The sequence below is a fragment of the Lupinus angustifolius genome, chromosome LG12, assembly GCF_001865875.1.
Source record: "Lupinus angustifolius cultivar Tanjil chromosome LG12, LupAngTanjil_v1.0, whole genome shotgun sequence".
Classification (NCBI taxonomy): Eukaryota; Viridiplantae; Streptophyta; class Magnoliopsida; order Fabales; family Fabaceae; genus Lupinus; species Lupinus angustifolius.
Genome location: NC_032020.1, coordinates 10998739 through 11015110, shown reverse-complemented (window position 1 = coordinate 11015110; position 16372 = coordinate 10998739). Strand labels below are relative to the sequence as shown.

General features: G+C 34.0%; 1 protein-coding gene across 1 annotated transcript; it reads left to right on the top strand.

The window, feature by feature from the left end:
- On the top strand, positions 9363–10173 carry LOC109362949 (probable histone H2A.2). The gene is made up of 2 exons (XM_019609054.1): positions 9363–9654; positions 9756–10173. The coding sequence occupies exons 1-2, from the start codon at positions 9442–9444 to the stop codon at positions 10011–10013; spliced, it is 471 nt and encodes a 156-aa protein (XP_019464599.1). The 5' UTR covers positions 9363–9441; the 3' UTR covers positions 10014–10173.

The following is a 16372-nucleotide window of genomic DNA, read 5'->3' as shown; positions in this document are numbered from 1 at the left end:
GTGGAAGTGAGATGAAAAAGGATTAAGAAGAAATGGGATTAAGAATTGAGAAGGAAAGAAGGATTTGTCGTGTGAATGAAGAAAAGGGATTTCTAATTCTATGTGGTATGTGCCTATGTAGGGTTTTTTAAAATTACATGTATGAACCGGCCGGTTCACCAGTTTTTCTCCAGTTTACACCGGTTTTGATGCTTAGCCGACACAACATTTATTACGTACCGATTATGAGACCGATTGGCAGGTTCTCCGGTCATTCCGGACGGTCCGAACCGGTTTTAATAACATTGGGCCAAACCATACTAGAAAAGCTGATTTAAGTAAATGCTTGAAATTTAATGCTCATACCCTATGACTTTTTGGAGTATATTGGCTTATCCCGATATACCTAACCATTTTGTTAGGTCTAGGTTGGAGGGTTTGGGTTTTAGATTCTCCAACCATGTACGTGAACCTACATTATCAAATTTGAATATAATGATATTGGGAGAACGAACGTCATCCTTGTTGGATTTCCTCGACCCATTACCACTTCAAGTTCAACCCAAACACATATATAAGGCTAGTTTAGTAAAACTCTTATATATAAAATTCTAATCTTAGATAATTTCGTAATCATTTATACACGGAGGTTCTAGTTCATAGTAGTATCACCAATACCAAACTTGCAAGGAACTTCTACCCAAACAAAGTGAGTTTTTATTAAACTTTGGCCAAATTGTGCCATACCCACGAACTAACCTATATTATCATCTTTACTTGAATGATATTATTAAAATATTGCTAATAATTAATTATAAAGCTTTATTATGCTAATAATCTAATTCTCTTACTTTTTCTCGACTCATCTAGTTATTATAACATATAAAATTAGTTTTGCTCATAATTAATGCATGTAATATTTTTATTGACGTGTAAAGAGTATCTATACTTCAAGTTATTATTTATAATATAGATTAGTGAACTAACTTCCTTTTTCTGTACTATTCACAGAACCATTCCTTATATTTTTACTATATTCAGCTGGAGATGCCTTAGCCATTACTTTTTTGATACTATATTAGCGATACAATGTATTGCTTTTAGCAAAGACACTAGTAAGATACCCGTGCATTCGCACAGGTGGTAATGTATATTGCATGAATTTATTTATAGAAATACATCATAATTTGTTAGTAAAAAGGATGTTGAAGATTACCTCATAAAAAACGGCTGTATGTATTTCATTGTTAATGGAGAATCTTCATTAATGAAATGATAATGAACCTGTTATATTAAAAATAAAATTAAGAATAAAAGTTTGGAACGTAATGTAAAATAAGTTATAGAATACATTTTACAGATTTTGGAAAACTTCTTTATAAACCACATTTGTTGTTGTCTTCAGTGGTTTACCATTCTTGTCATGTATCAATATCTTTAATCCCTCTTTGCTTTGAACTCTTGAAATAGCTACGTACAATTGACCATGACTGAATACTGGTTTAGGTAAATACAACCCCACACTTTCTAATGATTGACCTTGAGATTTATTGATTGTTATAGCGTATGACACAATTATAGGGAATTGTCTTCTGATAAGCATGAAAGGCCATGGAGATTGAGATGGTGACATTGATAACCTAGGAATATAAGTAATATTTCCAATATTTTTTCCAGACATGATCTTTGCCTCTAGTACATTATTCGCCATCTTAGTAACCACCAATCTTGTACAATTACATAATCCTTCGGACTGGTCTAAATTCCTGAATAGCATAATCGGAGTGCCCACTTTTAGCTTGATCTTATGATTTGGAAGGGTAGATGTTGCAAGCGAATTTAGAAATTCAGGAGTTAATATGTTGAATGCTTCACTTTCATTAGCATCAGACATATCAACTTCATCCGAACTTAGGTATTCTTTTTCATCACCTATAATTATACATTAGAATATTTATCAATATTAGTTTAATAAATGTAATATAGATTCAGATGATGAATATTTAAACAATTTTGAATATACATTACCTGGAATTTTACTCAGAACATAGTCATTAATTTGATCAACAATCTCAATTGTTGATGCAAGTATTGCTCTACATTAAAGAAATTATTCGTCATTGTAATGATCTTGTAAGTTTGGGTAGGTGCTAGAGACTATGTCCTCAATTGGATCATCATAATCTATAATCAAAAGTTCTTCTGGAATATCAATTTCAGCACAACCGTCATTAGGCTCAGATAATTTTCCATTTCCCATCTTTAGAATCCAATCAGAGAATTTCCTGACATCTGTTGCATTGTCATGATTTTTTAAACGTATGTTCTTTGTAAGAGTTAAAACTGTACATTGATGCCAAAGATAAGATGCATTAATTGTTGCATGTACAATATCTGAACGACAACCTCCTGGAATCACTGGTAAGATTTGTCTAAAATCACCTCCAAATACTACAACTTTTTCCCCAAACAAAATTGAGCCATTTGTTGTTCCCATGATGTCACGTAGACTTTTATCAAGTGCCTCGAAGAAAAACTTATGTGACATTGGAGCTTCATCCCATATAATTAACTTTGTTTGTTTCAATAACTCTGCAAGTTCAGTACCTTGATGAATGTTGCAAATGGAATTGTCAAAAGTTGGTACAGGTATTTTGAATTTAGAGTGTGTTGTCCTACCCCCAGGTAATAATAAAGAAATTATACCACTTGAAGCCACAGTCAATACAATATGCTTTTGAGATCTCAATGCATATGTCAGAGTTCGCCACATATGTGTTTTTCCTGTCCCTTCACAACCATATAAGAAAAACATGCGACCTTGTTGATGGTTGGCGGCTTGCATTATAGTATGGAATATCTTACATTGTTCTTCTACATAATATGAAATCATTATGTAAACATTAATCTTTTTAGTACAAATAGATTAATTGAGAATAAGGTGAAATACATACATTCTTAACAAAATGGAAGTACTTGTGAGAGAGTTGAAAAGAGTATTGAAGTTTTTCTTTAATTCATCTGTATCATAATTAAGCTCTTCATATATTAGTCTGTTGCCTAATTGACTTGTTATGTACCCATTTGAGTATGACATTGAAGGATAGTCTTTTAAACTTCTTCGATTTCCTTCAAGTAGTTTTTCAATCTCTAGTAAAGTTAGATTTTGTAGTTGTTCATCGGTAAGCATCAACCCTATAAAGTATAAAAAATGTTATATTATATAATATATTTACATAAAAGAAAATTGTCATAATAAAATATAATATTATTGTTCGTACCTTGATTATTAGATATATTTCTTTAATTGTAAAGAATTCCATCAGATAACCATTGTCATGTCTCCTCCCAAACATGATTTGGCCTATTCATAGATGTTGATAGAAGCATTGTCACAAACAATTTCCTCAAGTAGAATCCAAAACCCCAATCATTTGCTTCTCTTAAAGCTTTAATATATTCTTTATCATCCTTAAGTAATCCCATAGCAAAGCATGCATCCCTGGATGTTTCATATTGAATAATTGAAACAGTTCTAATATCTTCATAACATGTTGGTCCTTTAATGACTGTCAACATCATCCTAAGGTAATACAGCTCACCGGTGCATGGAGAGACCCAAATTAGTCTACCAATTGTATAACCTGATTTTCTTGGCTTCCAAAACCTAGTTTTTTTGACATAAACAAATTTTGAGACAAATTGAGCATAACCCAAAGTCCTACCTTCAGGATATTGTTTATTAGCTTCCATCCATGATGTAAACATCGATTCTGATACTGTTGGTCTTAAAAGAATATTGTCAATGTCCTCATGATCATTAAAGTAAACAGGTTGTTCTCATTGAAGATGAAAGTACAACCGTTCAACTGCAGGTTGTCTCCCATGAATTGGAAATTTAAAAATTCTCCAACATGCTTCTGATGGTGATACATATCTACAATCAAGATATTGTTTAACCTCGTCAACATTTCCTCGAGTTTGTGATCCACCATCTTTTGTTGGTTCAATAACAGCTGTGATCCTATCATAGTCTTTGTTTATATACTTGAATAAGTACTTAACTGGAGTACTTTGGTTACACCACTCCATATTAATGTGAGCTTGATATTTTCTTAATAGTTGTGGGTTGTAAGGGACAATATAACGATTGTCAAGAGAAATACCATTTTTTTCAACCATGTTTCCATTATCTCTTCTCAGATATAAACCGGATAACCATCTTGATCAACAATTGTAGATTGTTGGAATTGCTTCGGAAAATACCTAGCACATTTACCATCCTTCATACATGGAGAAGATTTGTTGCAAGAACCACATGGACCATGAATCATATTTGACTTCACCAAATTATACAACTCAGGATCATCATTCGGATTTGGAATTTCAGCAGAGATAATTCTATCAATGTCATTTGGATATGGATATTTGTTAGTTGGATGCAAAAAATTAGCAAGTGTGCATGTGGTAAACCTCTCTTCTGAAATTCAATGGTGTACATATCTGAAACATTAAATAAAAAGGATTAATAAGTATTCGAATTTAGTTAAATAGAAACATGTTTGAGATCCTTTAACAAATTATATGGAATAAATACTTACATGTAATTACTTTACCCAAAACATGCCTCTTCTTCAAATCTTGAAGTAATTCTTCAAACTTAATTTTGAAACCCCTTGAGATGATATATGGCCTATCATGTGGCTTCGAACCCACAGGGTTAAGAAATCTTACAATTTCAGGCCAGTTAGGATTGCATGTCATTGTCAAAAATAAATCAGGAAATCCAAGTGTACTACAGATGGCCGTCCCATCAAAGTATAATTGATCCATGTATCTACGGCTACCAACACATGTGGAAGGTAAAATCACCCTTTTTCCTATATTTGATCCCTGACTTTGGTCATTTGTTTGAGATGCATTCAAATTTATGTATTTGTCAACCCTTAGCTTTGACTGGTTTCTTCTAATAAAAGACAATCACTCAGACTCCACCATGGTGTAAGCGTCTACTAAAAATTGATGAAATAGTCTTCTTGATCGCAATAAAGTTTGAGCCTCATTATTCCTTGTTTGCAATCTAAATGAAATCCATTCTCTTAACGTAAGACGATTTCGTTTTCTGTTTTGAGAATCAGCTCTAACTCTATGACATATATCATGTCTGTAACCATCCTCTCCAAATGGAAACAACAATGGATATTGAAAAGTCAAATAGCTTGCATGTAGTTCATCAATTCTCTTCAAATAACCACCTTGTGTTTCCATAATTATATCTCTTTGTGATGTTGAGTCAATATCTCAAACTATTAAAGCAGCCACTTCAGAAACCGTTGGTAAGTTATTTATTCTGCCATCAGAATTCCTTTCGGAAATTAGCTTCAACTTTAAGTTAGGAATAACACAATCTTTTAATCTTTCCCTTGCCATTCTGAAAGACTTTGCATGAACATTATTTTCATCCAACATTTGTGATAATTGGAAAACTACTTTTGAATCAACCTTGTTGTTCCTATATTCGTAGATTCAACAGAAAATAAAAAATTAGTATTTGGGAAAAAAATGACACTAATTTATAGTAATTAAATACTATATACCTTATTCCTTCCATCCTGTTTTCAATTTCATGTTATGTATCATAAATATAAAGTTGAGCAAACTTTGGGCATTGTCCAGGCATCGGTAGCATGCTACTAATGCGATGACATGGTTGTCCTTGTATCCGAATAGGTGGTGGACCTCTACCATTATTGATAGATCTATCAAATTTTGCACCCGCTGATGTGAAAGCAAATATCATGTTTTATAAACGGATATTATTTTGATAATTTAGGCTATCACTAGAGAACTTATCAAAAAGTAGATGTTGAAGGAGGGGAGGAGGTGTTTTCAGTAATGAGATTTGTACTTTTTCATCACCACCACAAAGTTCATACTTAGGTGTTGTAGTATTTCTATGTTTCCGCTTTCGCTCTTGATACCACATGCATGCTCCACAATAATCACATTCAACAATAGGATCACCAATATCAGAATATCCTAAACAAAAAAAAAAATAACCTTAGTGGTATATTTGTTGCATTATAAATATGTATTCATAAAATATACTAAATAACCTTCTTGACTTTGAAACATAGAGGTCGTATATGAGTTATGAAATTGATCATCATCCTCTGAAGAGTCTTCAATATTCACATCTTTCAAAAGTAAACAAAATTCAACATTATTGTAAAATAGAAACAATAAGTTTACTAATTCAATGACTAATAATATGATGTCATATTAAATGAATACCTTGTATGTCAATATCAGACATGTCATCATCTTCTGTTTTATGACAATTGAATTGGTGCCTATTATTTTTAGTTGGTGTAAAAGGCAAGACATTTTCGTTTCCTTGTGCCACACTATTGATATGTTTATCATTAACCATGCTTCTATATCTACTCATTAGATTTACACCTAAAGATTCTTGGTTGATGAATCTTTTCTTCCTGCTTTGCTCATGAATTGTAGATGGTTGGGTATGGGATGCAGAAGTTGAGGCGTCATTTGCATTAATGAAACCATAATTATGTTTCACATTTACACAATTTGAAGATAGTTATGATAGAGGGGTTCTACTCATTTGCATCAGTGTTGAGTTTGATTGTTAGGATACAACCGATGGAAGTAGTTATAGCTTTGATCTTGAATAATTTATATATCCCGTAAAGCAGACTTTCTTTTATTTCTTGCAATTGAAGTGCAAATATTTGGATTATTATTATCCATGTTTGACCCCAACAAAAATAAATTTGCAAACAAATTCCCTGTTTAAAAAATATAGACATGTTATGTATAACTTAGTGGATAATTTAAATAACCTTGGTATTACCAAAAATAAAGTATCAAACTTTGATGTGTTATTTCCATTCAAGTATTGTTTTAAGGTTTGTACTCTAAAATCTTTACTACTATATTTTTATACTTATAACTTAAAATCATTCATCCATGTATTCGTAGTGTAGTTAATCATTACTGCATAAATGTTAATTACATCATCGGTTAAACAAATACAAATGTTACATATTAATATGTTATTATTTAGTAATAATATGATAAAGTTAAGCATAAAAATTAAAGAAACAATTTTCGTGAAGGACAATAAAGTTATAATTCATTGACAACAAACTTTTAAAAAAAAATATCATTATAACAGTCCATATCATATTATGTAAATTATAAAATGTTATTAAGAATTTCACATATAATATTGTATATGTGAAGTAGTAAATTAATCTTGACATGTTAATATCCCAAATGACTAAAACTTTAAGTGGGGAACACCAAATTCCATTCCAAAAGTAATCCTCTAATGATATATTGAAAATTTTAGTCACCTTTAAAAAAGGAAGATCAACAACAATAAACTATATTATGTTATACATTAACACTTCACTTACTTAGTTAGACACATTGTATGTACACTTCACATGGCTCATTAAGAGCAAACTCAACAACAACAACGCAAAAAGACCACACATATAACAACATAATACACTTGTTTTATTTTCTAATAAAATATAAAATCTGATACACCTTGTATATGATATGTTAGTGCGGTTATTTAACTGTACCAAATGAATAAAACAAATATAAAACTCATATTGGACAGATATATATGTTCGTAACTACATTATGTATAGAGTTAGTAACAATACCTAAATCTTATAATATCAAATGACTTTGATTTTCTTTTGACAACTGATAATGGTTCTTCGACTATAAATACAAATATAGTAGTTAAATACAGAAGTCAATGTGGTTCTTCAACTGTAAGTACTACTTCAAAACATAAAAGGCAAGAGAAAATAAATAAAAAATGTTTTCAGAAAAGAAAAATCTTTGTTTAATACTTGTAAACATAAAAGAAAAAAATGTTTTAAGTTTAACTTAATAACATCAACTTATAAAAAACGAAGATGGTTTTTGTAATGTAAATGGTAAATAGAGAAGAAGAAAAAAGGGAGAGGGTTTAAGTAAGTTTAAATAGGATTATGTGTAAATAGAAAAGAGAAGAGGAAGAAAAGTATAGAAGGAGATGATGAGAGGGTGTTTTGTATTGTTACCTGAGGAAGTTAAGAAGCATAGATCATAGTGACCATGATAAACTGCGATTCTATTTGAAAACCTAAACTGTCACAATGTTTTAGAAGGAGAGGTGTTATTATGTTTGTAGCAGAAAATATATTATCATTGGAAGCCAACAAAAAAGTCATTTAATTATATAAATATATCAGCAAAAACTTCTAAGTCAAAGAACTTGTGGTTTTGGAGAAACTTGATAGGAAAGTTTTTGACTTACTTTAGCCTCTAAGTCTGAACAGTGCACTTTTATTTAGAGTGAAAGTAGAATCTGCACCTGCTGAACATTCATCATTTCATTGGGTTACCAATGTTATGTAGGACAAAGCATATCAATTAACCTGCAATATTATGTGTTTGAAAAATTATTAAAACTACTAATAAGTTGGTCTTATTATAAGTTGAAATTGAAACAATAATTGAAGTGGATTTAGAGATAGTTCAATAGGAAAATTTATAAAGTTAGGCAATCTATTCTATAATAGGTACTATAGCTTCCATATCTATACAATTCCATTTTTTTTGTAATAGGCTGTCATTTTCTTTGCTTGCGGCTGGCTATTTGTTCAAACAAATATTATGATATCATTAATTTTTATTATAGAGATTCGACAAGACGACAACATTAGTTGTCAACTAACTAACACAACAACTTTTTATTCGAGTCTATGATTGACAATGCATAACATTAAACACAAATACATGTTTAAGTTAATAGTGGAGAAAAAAACAAGAGACCAAAGTGAGAAAAACAACTAAGTTAAAAATCAAATTGTGTTTTACCTTATAAAAATATTTGTATCTTTGAAAAAAGTATAACATATTATATCACATTAAACTCAAACTTTTTTTAAAAAAAAAGTAATACTTATGCGTTGACAAAAAAATGTTATATATTCTAATATTTATATAATAATCATCATTGAATTTTTTAAACAAAAAATAATACATATAAATAATAGATAAGTTATTAACCAACTCTATGATAGTCTTCAATATTAAAGTCTCCAATTCAAAACATAAGATGAAATTAAGTTATAGAGTATTTGAGCGGGTTAGTTTTTGTACAAAATATTTGAGCGGCTTTGAGCGGACTCTTGTAAAAATTCATTTTGAAAACAAAAATTATTAGTCACACGGATCGTTACACAAACAGTACTCTACAACCGTTGATAATTTTTAATCAAACGTCCACAATCTATTCACACACGGATCGCGAATCCTCCTACCCTGTCCGAACATCAATAAAACCCGTCTCCACGTATCATTTCACTCACACTTCTTCATTCACTTCTCTCTCTTTGCGAATCAAAATTCTCTCTTAGGGTTCAGAAAATGGATACCGGTGCCGGAAAATCGAAGAAGGGTGCCGCCGGAAGGAAAGGCGGTGGTCCAAGGAAGAAGGCCGTTACTAGATCCATCAGAGCTGGTCTTCAATTCCCCGTCGGAAGAATCGGCCGTTACTTGAAGAAAGGAAGGTATGCTCAGCGCGTCGGAACTGGTGCTCCTGTTTACCTCGCCGCCGTTCTTGAATATCTTGCCGCTGAGGTACGAAGTTAATTTCACTATTTGTTTCTTAATTCTCGACTCTGAAATTGTCGATTGAATTAAATTAGGGTTTTTCTGAACTTGATTTCTGGGTAATGCAGGTTTTGGAATTGGCTGGTAATGCTGCTAGAGATAACAAGAAGAATAGGATTATCCCAAGGCATGTGTTGTTGGCAGTGAGGAATGATGAAGAGCTTGGAAAATTGCTTGCTGGTGTTACTATTGCACATGGTGGTGTTCTTCCTAATATTAACCCAGTACTTTTGCCGAAGAAAACTGGTGCTTCTTCTTCTGCTTCTTCTGCTAAAGAACCAAAGTCTCCATCTAAGGCTGCCAAGTCTCCTAAAAAAGCTGCTTAATTGTTATTTAGGCTTTATCAACTCTTTTGATTTTTTTGTTATGTATATCTGTGTTTAGGAGGAAGCTTTTTTGTATGACAAGAAAGTTTAGTGCCTTTGATTGTAATTCTGATCTTATTATCTCCTTTAATCAATGGAAACGACTTGTTTTTAGTGTTAATGTTCTCACTCTATGAATACTCCATGTAGTGTAAGTTTACTGTTGTCCATTAGTAAAGTTTGAATTTTAATATCTTTGTTGTTGGATAAGTTATTGATTTGAGATGTGTGTGGGGATAAATTCTAAAGTTAGTTTAGAGATAAAACTATTGAGATTTATGATAAATTAATAGAATATTATTTAAAGCGAAAACTGGGGACATTGTTTACTGTTTTTTTTCTTCGTTCTCTACATCGTTTGTAAGGTTGTAGAACTTGACTCTCAACTGATTCGCCCATGAATTTGGAACTGTTGTTTTTGCCATGACCCAAATTGAGCTCCAACCGTTGAACGATTATCACGCCTCCAGGACTATGTTCTATTCATTTTATGTATCTAGTGTGAATATTTTAGTTACACTTATTCACTTGGATTTGTACTACACATTACGTTTTACTTTCAACTTCCCTATAAGTCTTCCATATATTGATCTAACACAATTTTAAGATTAGAATTCCCTGGAGTATTAACAAACTTGCAAAGTATCTATATCCTAAGTTAGAACTAACAACATGATTATAACCAAATCAAAAGAGGGGAATTTGACTGACAATGAGTGTGGAGACAAAGTTTGAACATGTTTACCAATCTGACATGACTCACATTCTAATGATTTCAAATTGGAGAGATGATAAATCATTTTCTTCAATTTATTTATATTTGGGGTGACCTAGGCAACAATGAATGAGCCATGGGGTATCTATACTTACATAAGGATGCTTAGGCCATGTGATTCAACTCACTAGCCAATTGTCTATCCAATACTCTAATCTTTTATAGTGAAGGAGTTATTAGTGAAGACTATAGAACAATTAAAAGTACGAGTGAGTTGAGTAACTAATATCAAATTAAAGGGACAATCATGTACGAGTAGACTAAAATTTAAAGTTGATACTAAAATGCAATTGTTAAACTAACCCTAAAAAATTTCTCATATTAAAGTTGCTACTTGCTACTACTATTATGTTGGTGGTATTTTGTAGGATACAACTTCGAAGCTACCTTCTGCTAGAGCAACGACAAGGAGAGATGCTGAAGGTGTGGTCAGTGCAGAGCTAAGAAATGATCCTTACCTCACTATTCATCCTGCTGACCACAAGGGGTGCACACCCAATACAAGAGAAAGATCAAAGAGAGATCTTTTTACTAGCTAAATTGATACAATTCTTTGGGTCAATGCACCAATTAGCAAACAAAATAGAAGAAGAGTTTACATATGATGAAAACCAAACCCACAATCTATTCTGGATCAAATCCATAATATGAACAAAGCTTGGGTCCTTTCCTGAGAAAACTGCTTCATTCCTCATTAACCAAATTGACTACACCACCGCAAACCACAACATTCTCCAAAGATTTAATCCTGTACCACACACAAAAGAATCATGAAGAATGAACAATTCTACTATTGATGCAGGAACATTAACCGGAGTTTGAAGCCAAAAGTAGAAGCCATATCAAACACTCATAGTGAAGTCACAAGAGATAAATAAATGATCTATAGATTCTACTTGATTCTTGCATAAAACATAAATCATGTCATCAATCCCACAAATGATGTTCCTTTTGTACAACTCATCCTTGGTTGGAATCCTTTGTCTAACAAGTTTCCAAGCAAAACAACAAATAGAAGAAGACACACAACTAATCTAACACTTTTTAACACATTATCTAAAGTAGAGTTGTTATGAATCACTTGAGCCAAGTATGTGGTTTTAACCACATAGGATCCTGATGTGTCTAACCCCCATCTCCAAGAATCTGAGACCTCCTTCCTACATGCATGATGATGAATCAAGTCAAGCAGGTTTCTTGCCAAGGACTCTTGTCTGCCAAATAAATTTCTTCTCCACTGAATCTCCCAAGACCAAACCTCATTCGACCAGAAACCATTCTGAGCCACCAATGACCTTTTATCCACAACAAGAGAAAATAGTCGAGGAAAAAAATCCTCGAGACTCTGCTGACCCACCCAAGTATCAAGCCAAAATAATGTTTGGTTACATCACCGATTTCCTTCCACACATTCTCAGTAAACCAGCCACCATTAACCCCGTTAAGTGAGCCCACTTTTCCAAGATCCTTCCACCATCTAGACGCGGAATTAGGAGTACAACAAAACAAATCAATACCATACTTGGAATTAATTACCTTCACCCGAAACGCTTCATTGTCAATAAGTCTCCGCCATTTCCATTTCCCCAACAAGGAATCATTAAACACCAAGAGATTTCACACACGTAAACCTCCTAACTCCTTAGGCTTACAAACATCATCCCAAGCAATACCTCTATTACCATCCTTGTTACCCCAAAGGAAATTTCTCTGCAAAGAAACAATTTTTGGCAAGACCTTCTTAGGAGCTTTGTAGAGGGACAACATGTATGTAGGAATGTTTGACAACACCAAATTGATGAGAATAAGCCTTCCTCCAAAGGAAATATGCTTGCACTTCCATGAGGCAAGCCTCTTTGACACCACCTCAATCAAACACTGCCAAGTAGAAAGCCTCCTTGGATTAGCCCCAACTGGAATTCCCAAGTAAAGAAATGAAAAGGACCCAAGTTACACGATAGGAAATTAGTTGCACCAGTAAGAAAAGAATTTGAATCCGAAATGCCAAACAAAGAACTCTTTTGGGAGTTCACTTTTAATCTAGAAATTAGTTCAAAGCACCTGAGAATGGATTTGATACACCAAAGATTTTTGACATTAGGCTTACAAACAAGAATAGTGTCATCAACAAACTGAAGATCACACACCTCCACTCCATAACTACCAATTTTGTAACCCTCAAATAACACAGCACTTCTAGCATTGCGCATCAAACCTGCAAAACCTTCCGCCACCATAAGGAATAAGAAGGGTGCCATAGGATCCCCTTGACGAATGCCTCCCGAAACAGAGAAAAACCCCATTGGGCTCCCATTTACCAACACAGACATCGAGGTCGAAGAGAGACAACCTTTTATCCACTTCCTCCACTTATAAGAGAAACCAAACCTAGAAAGCATATAATCTAGGAAACTTCAGTCAACAGAATCATAAGCCTTCTCAAAATCAATCTTGAACAACAAACAACCATCCTTATCCTTCTTAGCCGAATGAATGATTTCGTTAATCACAACCGTAGCATCCAGAATACTTCTATCCTGGATAAAAGGTGACTAAGTAGGAGAGATTAGAGAACTGATTACTCCCTTAAGCCTTCCTGCCAAGATCTTTGCAAGAATCTTATACAAAGACCCCACAAGAGATATCAGTCTAAAATCTTGGATCTTATTAGGGTTTTTATTCTTCGGAATCAAAGTGATGAATGAAGAATTCAAACCCTTCGGAATCCTACTACTCAACTGGAATTCCTGAACAAAAAGGATAATATACTTTTTAATCAAACCCCAAAACTCGTGGAAGAATTTGAAATTGAATCCATGAGGCCCCAGACTCTTTTCAGTGGCACAACTCCAAACCGCTTCTTTAATCTCCTCCTCCAAAATTCCAGAATCCAGATACATGACTTGAGAAGAATTCAACCGGTTAAAATGCACTCCATCCAGTCTAGGCCTCACAAATTGGTTGTTGGAAAATAACCTTTTAAAGTAGGAGGTTATCCCTTTTCTAATAATAGGATCTTGTTCACACCAAACCCCATCTATCCACACACCATGAATTTGGTTTCTTCTTCTCTTATTGTTGATACAAGCATGAAAATAACTAGTATTTGCATTCCCTTCCTTCAACCATCTACACCTGGACTTTTGCCACAAAAGATTATCCCTCCAATTAGCCATTTTCTACCAATCCGCAGTCATATTCTTCTTCAATGCAATTTGATTTGAGTCCAAAACAGAGCTCTCTCCCAGGAGGTCTAAATGCTGAATTTCCTTAACCAAGTTGCCCAATTTGGATTCAAGGCACCCGGAAGTCTCCTTATTCCAAACCTTTATAACTTCTTTCAAAGACTTTAATTTTTCCTTCACAATAAAAGCCTTCGTTCCTGCATATCCATCCTTAAGCCAACAATTTGAAACCAACTCCTGAAACATATGATGCTTGAGCCAACAATTATTAAATCTGAAAGGAATTGGACCCTTATCAACCTTCTTTTGTCTAAGAATGATAGGACAATGATCAGAAAAATCTCTGCTCAAACCCCATTGAGTAGTATCTTTCCATAGAGACATCCAACCAACTAAAACAAGGAATCTGTCCAATCTGCTCATTACACTATTTCTGGGTTGGTACCAAGTAAAATTTCTACCAATTAATGGCAAATCAACAACTCTAGCTCCCTTAACCAATCATTAAACAATTGCATCTTTTTTTTACAACTTCCCCTTATACCACATTTCCTTTCAGAATCACTTCTGATTGCATTAAAATCACCAAAACAACACCAAATAATATCTCCTAAGCTCCTTTTCAAATTCACAATTTCCTCTGAAAGTTGTTTTTATGGGTGAGTAAACAAGGCGAATAGATGTTTACCAAGCAGCAAGAAACCTGACCGCTCAGCCAAACTCCAAGCGTTGCTAGGAAGCCAGTACCGCGAAAAGTGTTGATCCTTTGAAATTTTCTACTATCCCATATGCTAAGGATCCCTCCTGATCTAACAGTCGAAGGATTAAAGTCTCAATCATAGTCGTTGTTTCCCCAAAGAGAAAAACAGAGATTAGCATCACAATCCTCCACCTTAGTTTCTTGGATGCCAATGAAATCCACATTATTATTTTTGATTAAGTTTGTTACACCTCTTTTCTTCAACCTGCTCCCTAACCCCATCACATTAATAGAGATACAAATCATTGATTACCATCTTGTTCCCCAAGGTTGGATTCGGCAAATCCAATCCTATCTTTGTCCTTCAATTCTGCGATCTTCTTAATCAAAACTAAATCATCCCCTTCATTCGAGACACCCATACACTTCCCCAGTTCCCAAATCTTCCTTGCTTTCTGATCACCGTTCATCGAATGAAGCATGTTGGCCATCCTAACATTAGGATCCAAAATTGAATTACTAAATGAAGAATCTGAACGGGCTTGAGGTCCCTCTTCTTCACGAGGTAGACCAATGCTATCCCCTGAAGACACACCAATACGTTTCTCGCCCCTTCCATTTCCATTAATTCTTCCCTTTTAATAGATGATTTCCTTCTAAGCTTCCTTGAAGAATTTAGCCTAAGGGAGGCTAAAACATGGGAATGGGAATTAAGGGGGAGATTTTGGGGCCTTTTGTTTTTTTAGACTCCTCCCTTTGAATTTAGCAGCTCGGGCCATACATTTCTGTTTATCAATCCATACCCCTTTTGCAGAAGAAAAATATTTTATAATACTGGAATCCTTGGTGGGCAAAAAACTTTTTGAAAATGGGCGTTGAATTGTGGAATCTACTGGTTGAGTTGAAGGATGTTGGCCCAACATAATATTTTGCACGTGATCAACAAGGTGGCAATTGTGGACATTTAGAGTGCAACCACATGAAGGATTAAGCTTATTATTTAAAACCATATTTTTGGGCCCAAAACTGAATTGGGGCCCAACTTGAACCTCCTTTCCTTTTATTTTTCTTTCACTTTCCCAAGCACATTCAGATATTAACCCTTGTACTCACACCTTCCTCCCCTTTCAAACTTGGTCTGCTCTTACCTTTCCCATTCCCAGAGGAAAAGGATGCCATTTTTTGTCAATCTTGCCAAATTTCTCTGAATCGGCCAAAACCCCTTTTGCAGAAGAGTTGTTTTGGCCTATTCCACCTGCTCCCCTCGTCACCTTTTCCCGAACCCCAATGCCCTCAAGACTGAGCAAAGTTCAGAGGCGCCTGAGACCTTGCCACGTCCTCACCCTCATCAACCGAGAAGGACTCTTCTCCTCTACCAGAGACGCCGTCCAGCCACCAGTCACCATCTTCTGATTGGAAAGACATTGAGTCATCACCCCCAACAACCTTAGGTTTTCCCAAATTAGTGCCATTAACGATCTCCACAGGTGCTCCTTCCACCAATCTAATTAAGTGCTTTTACAACAATATGTATATTACAATTTTTACTTTTGAGTTATTAGTTTTATATTGTTGTGTTTGAACATTGAAGGTGTTGAGATAGGTGGGAGAATTTTATAGTCTGTTTATTTCAATAAAAATTAATTCCAATAAAGACTGC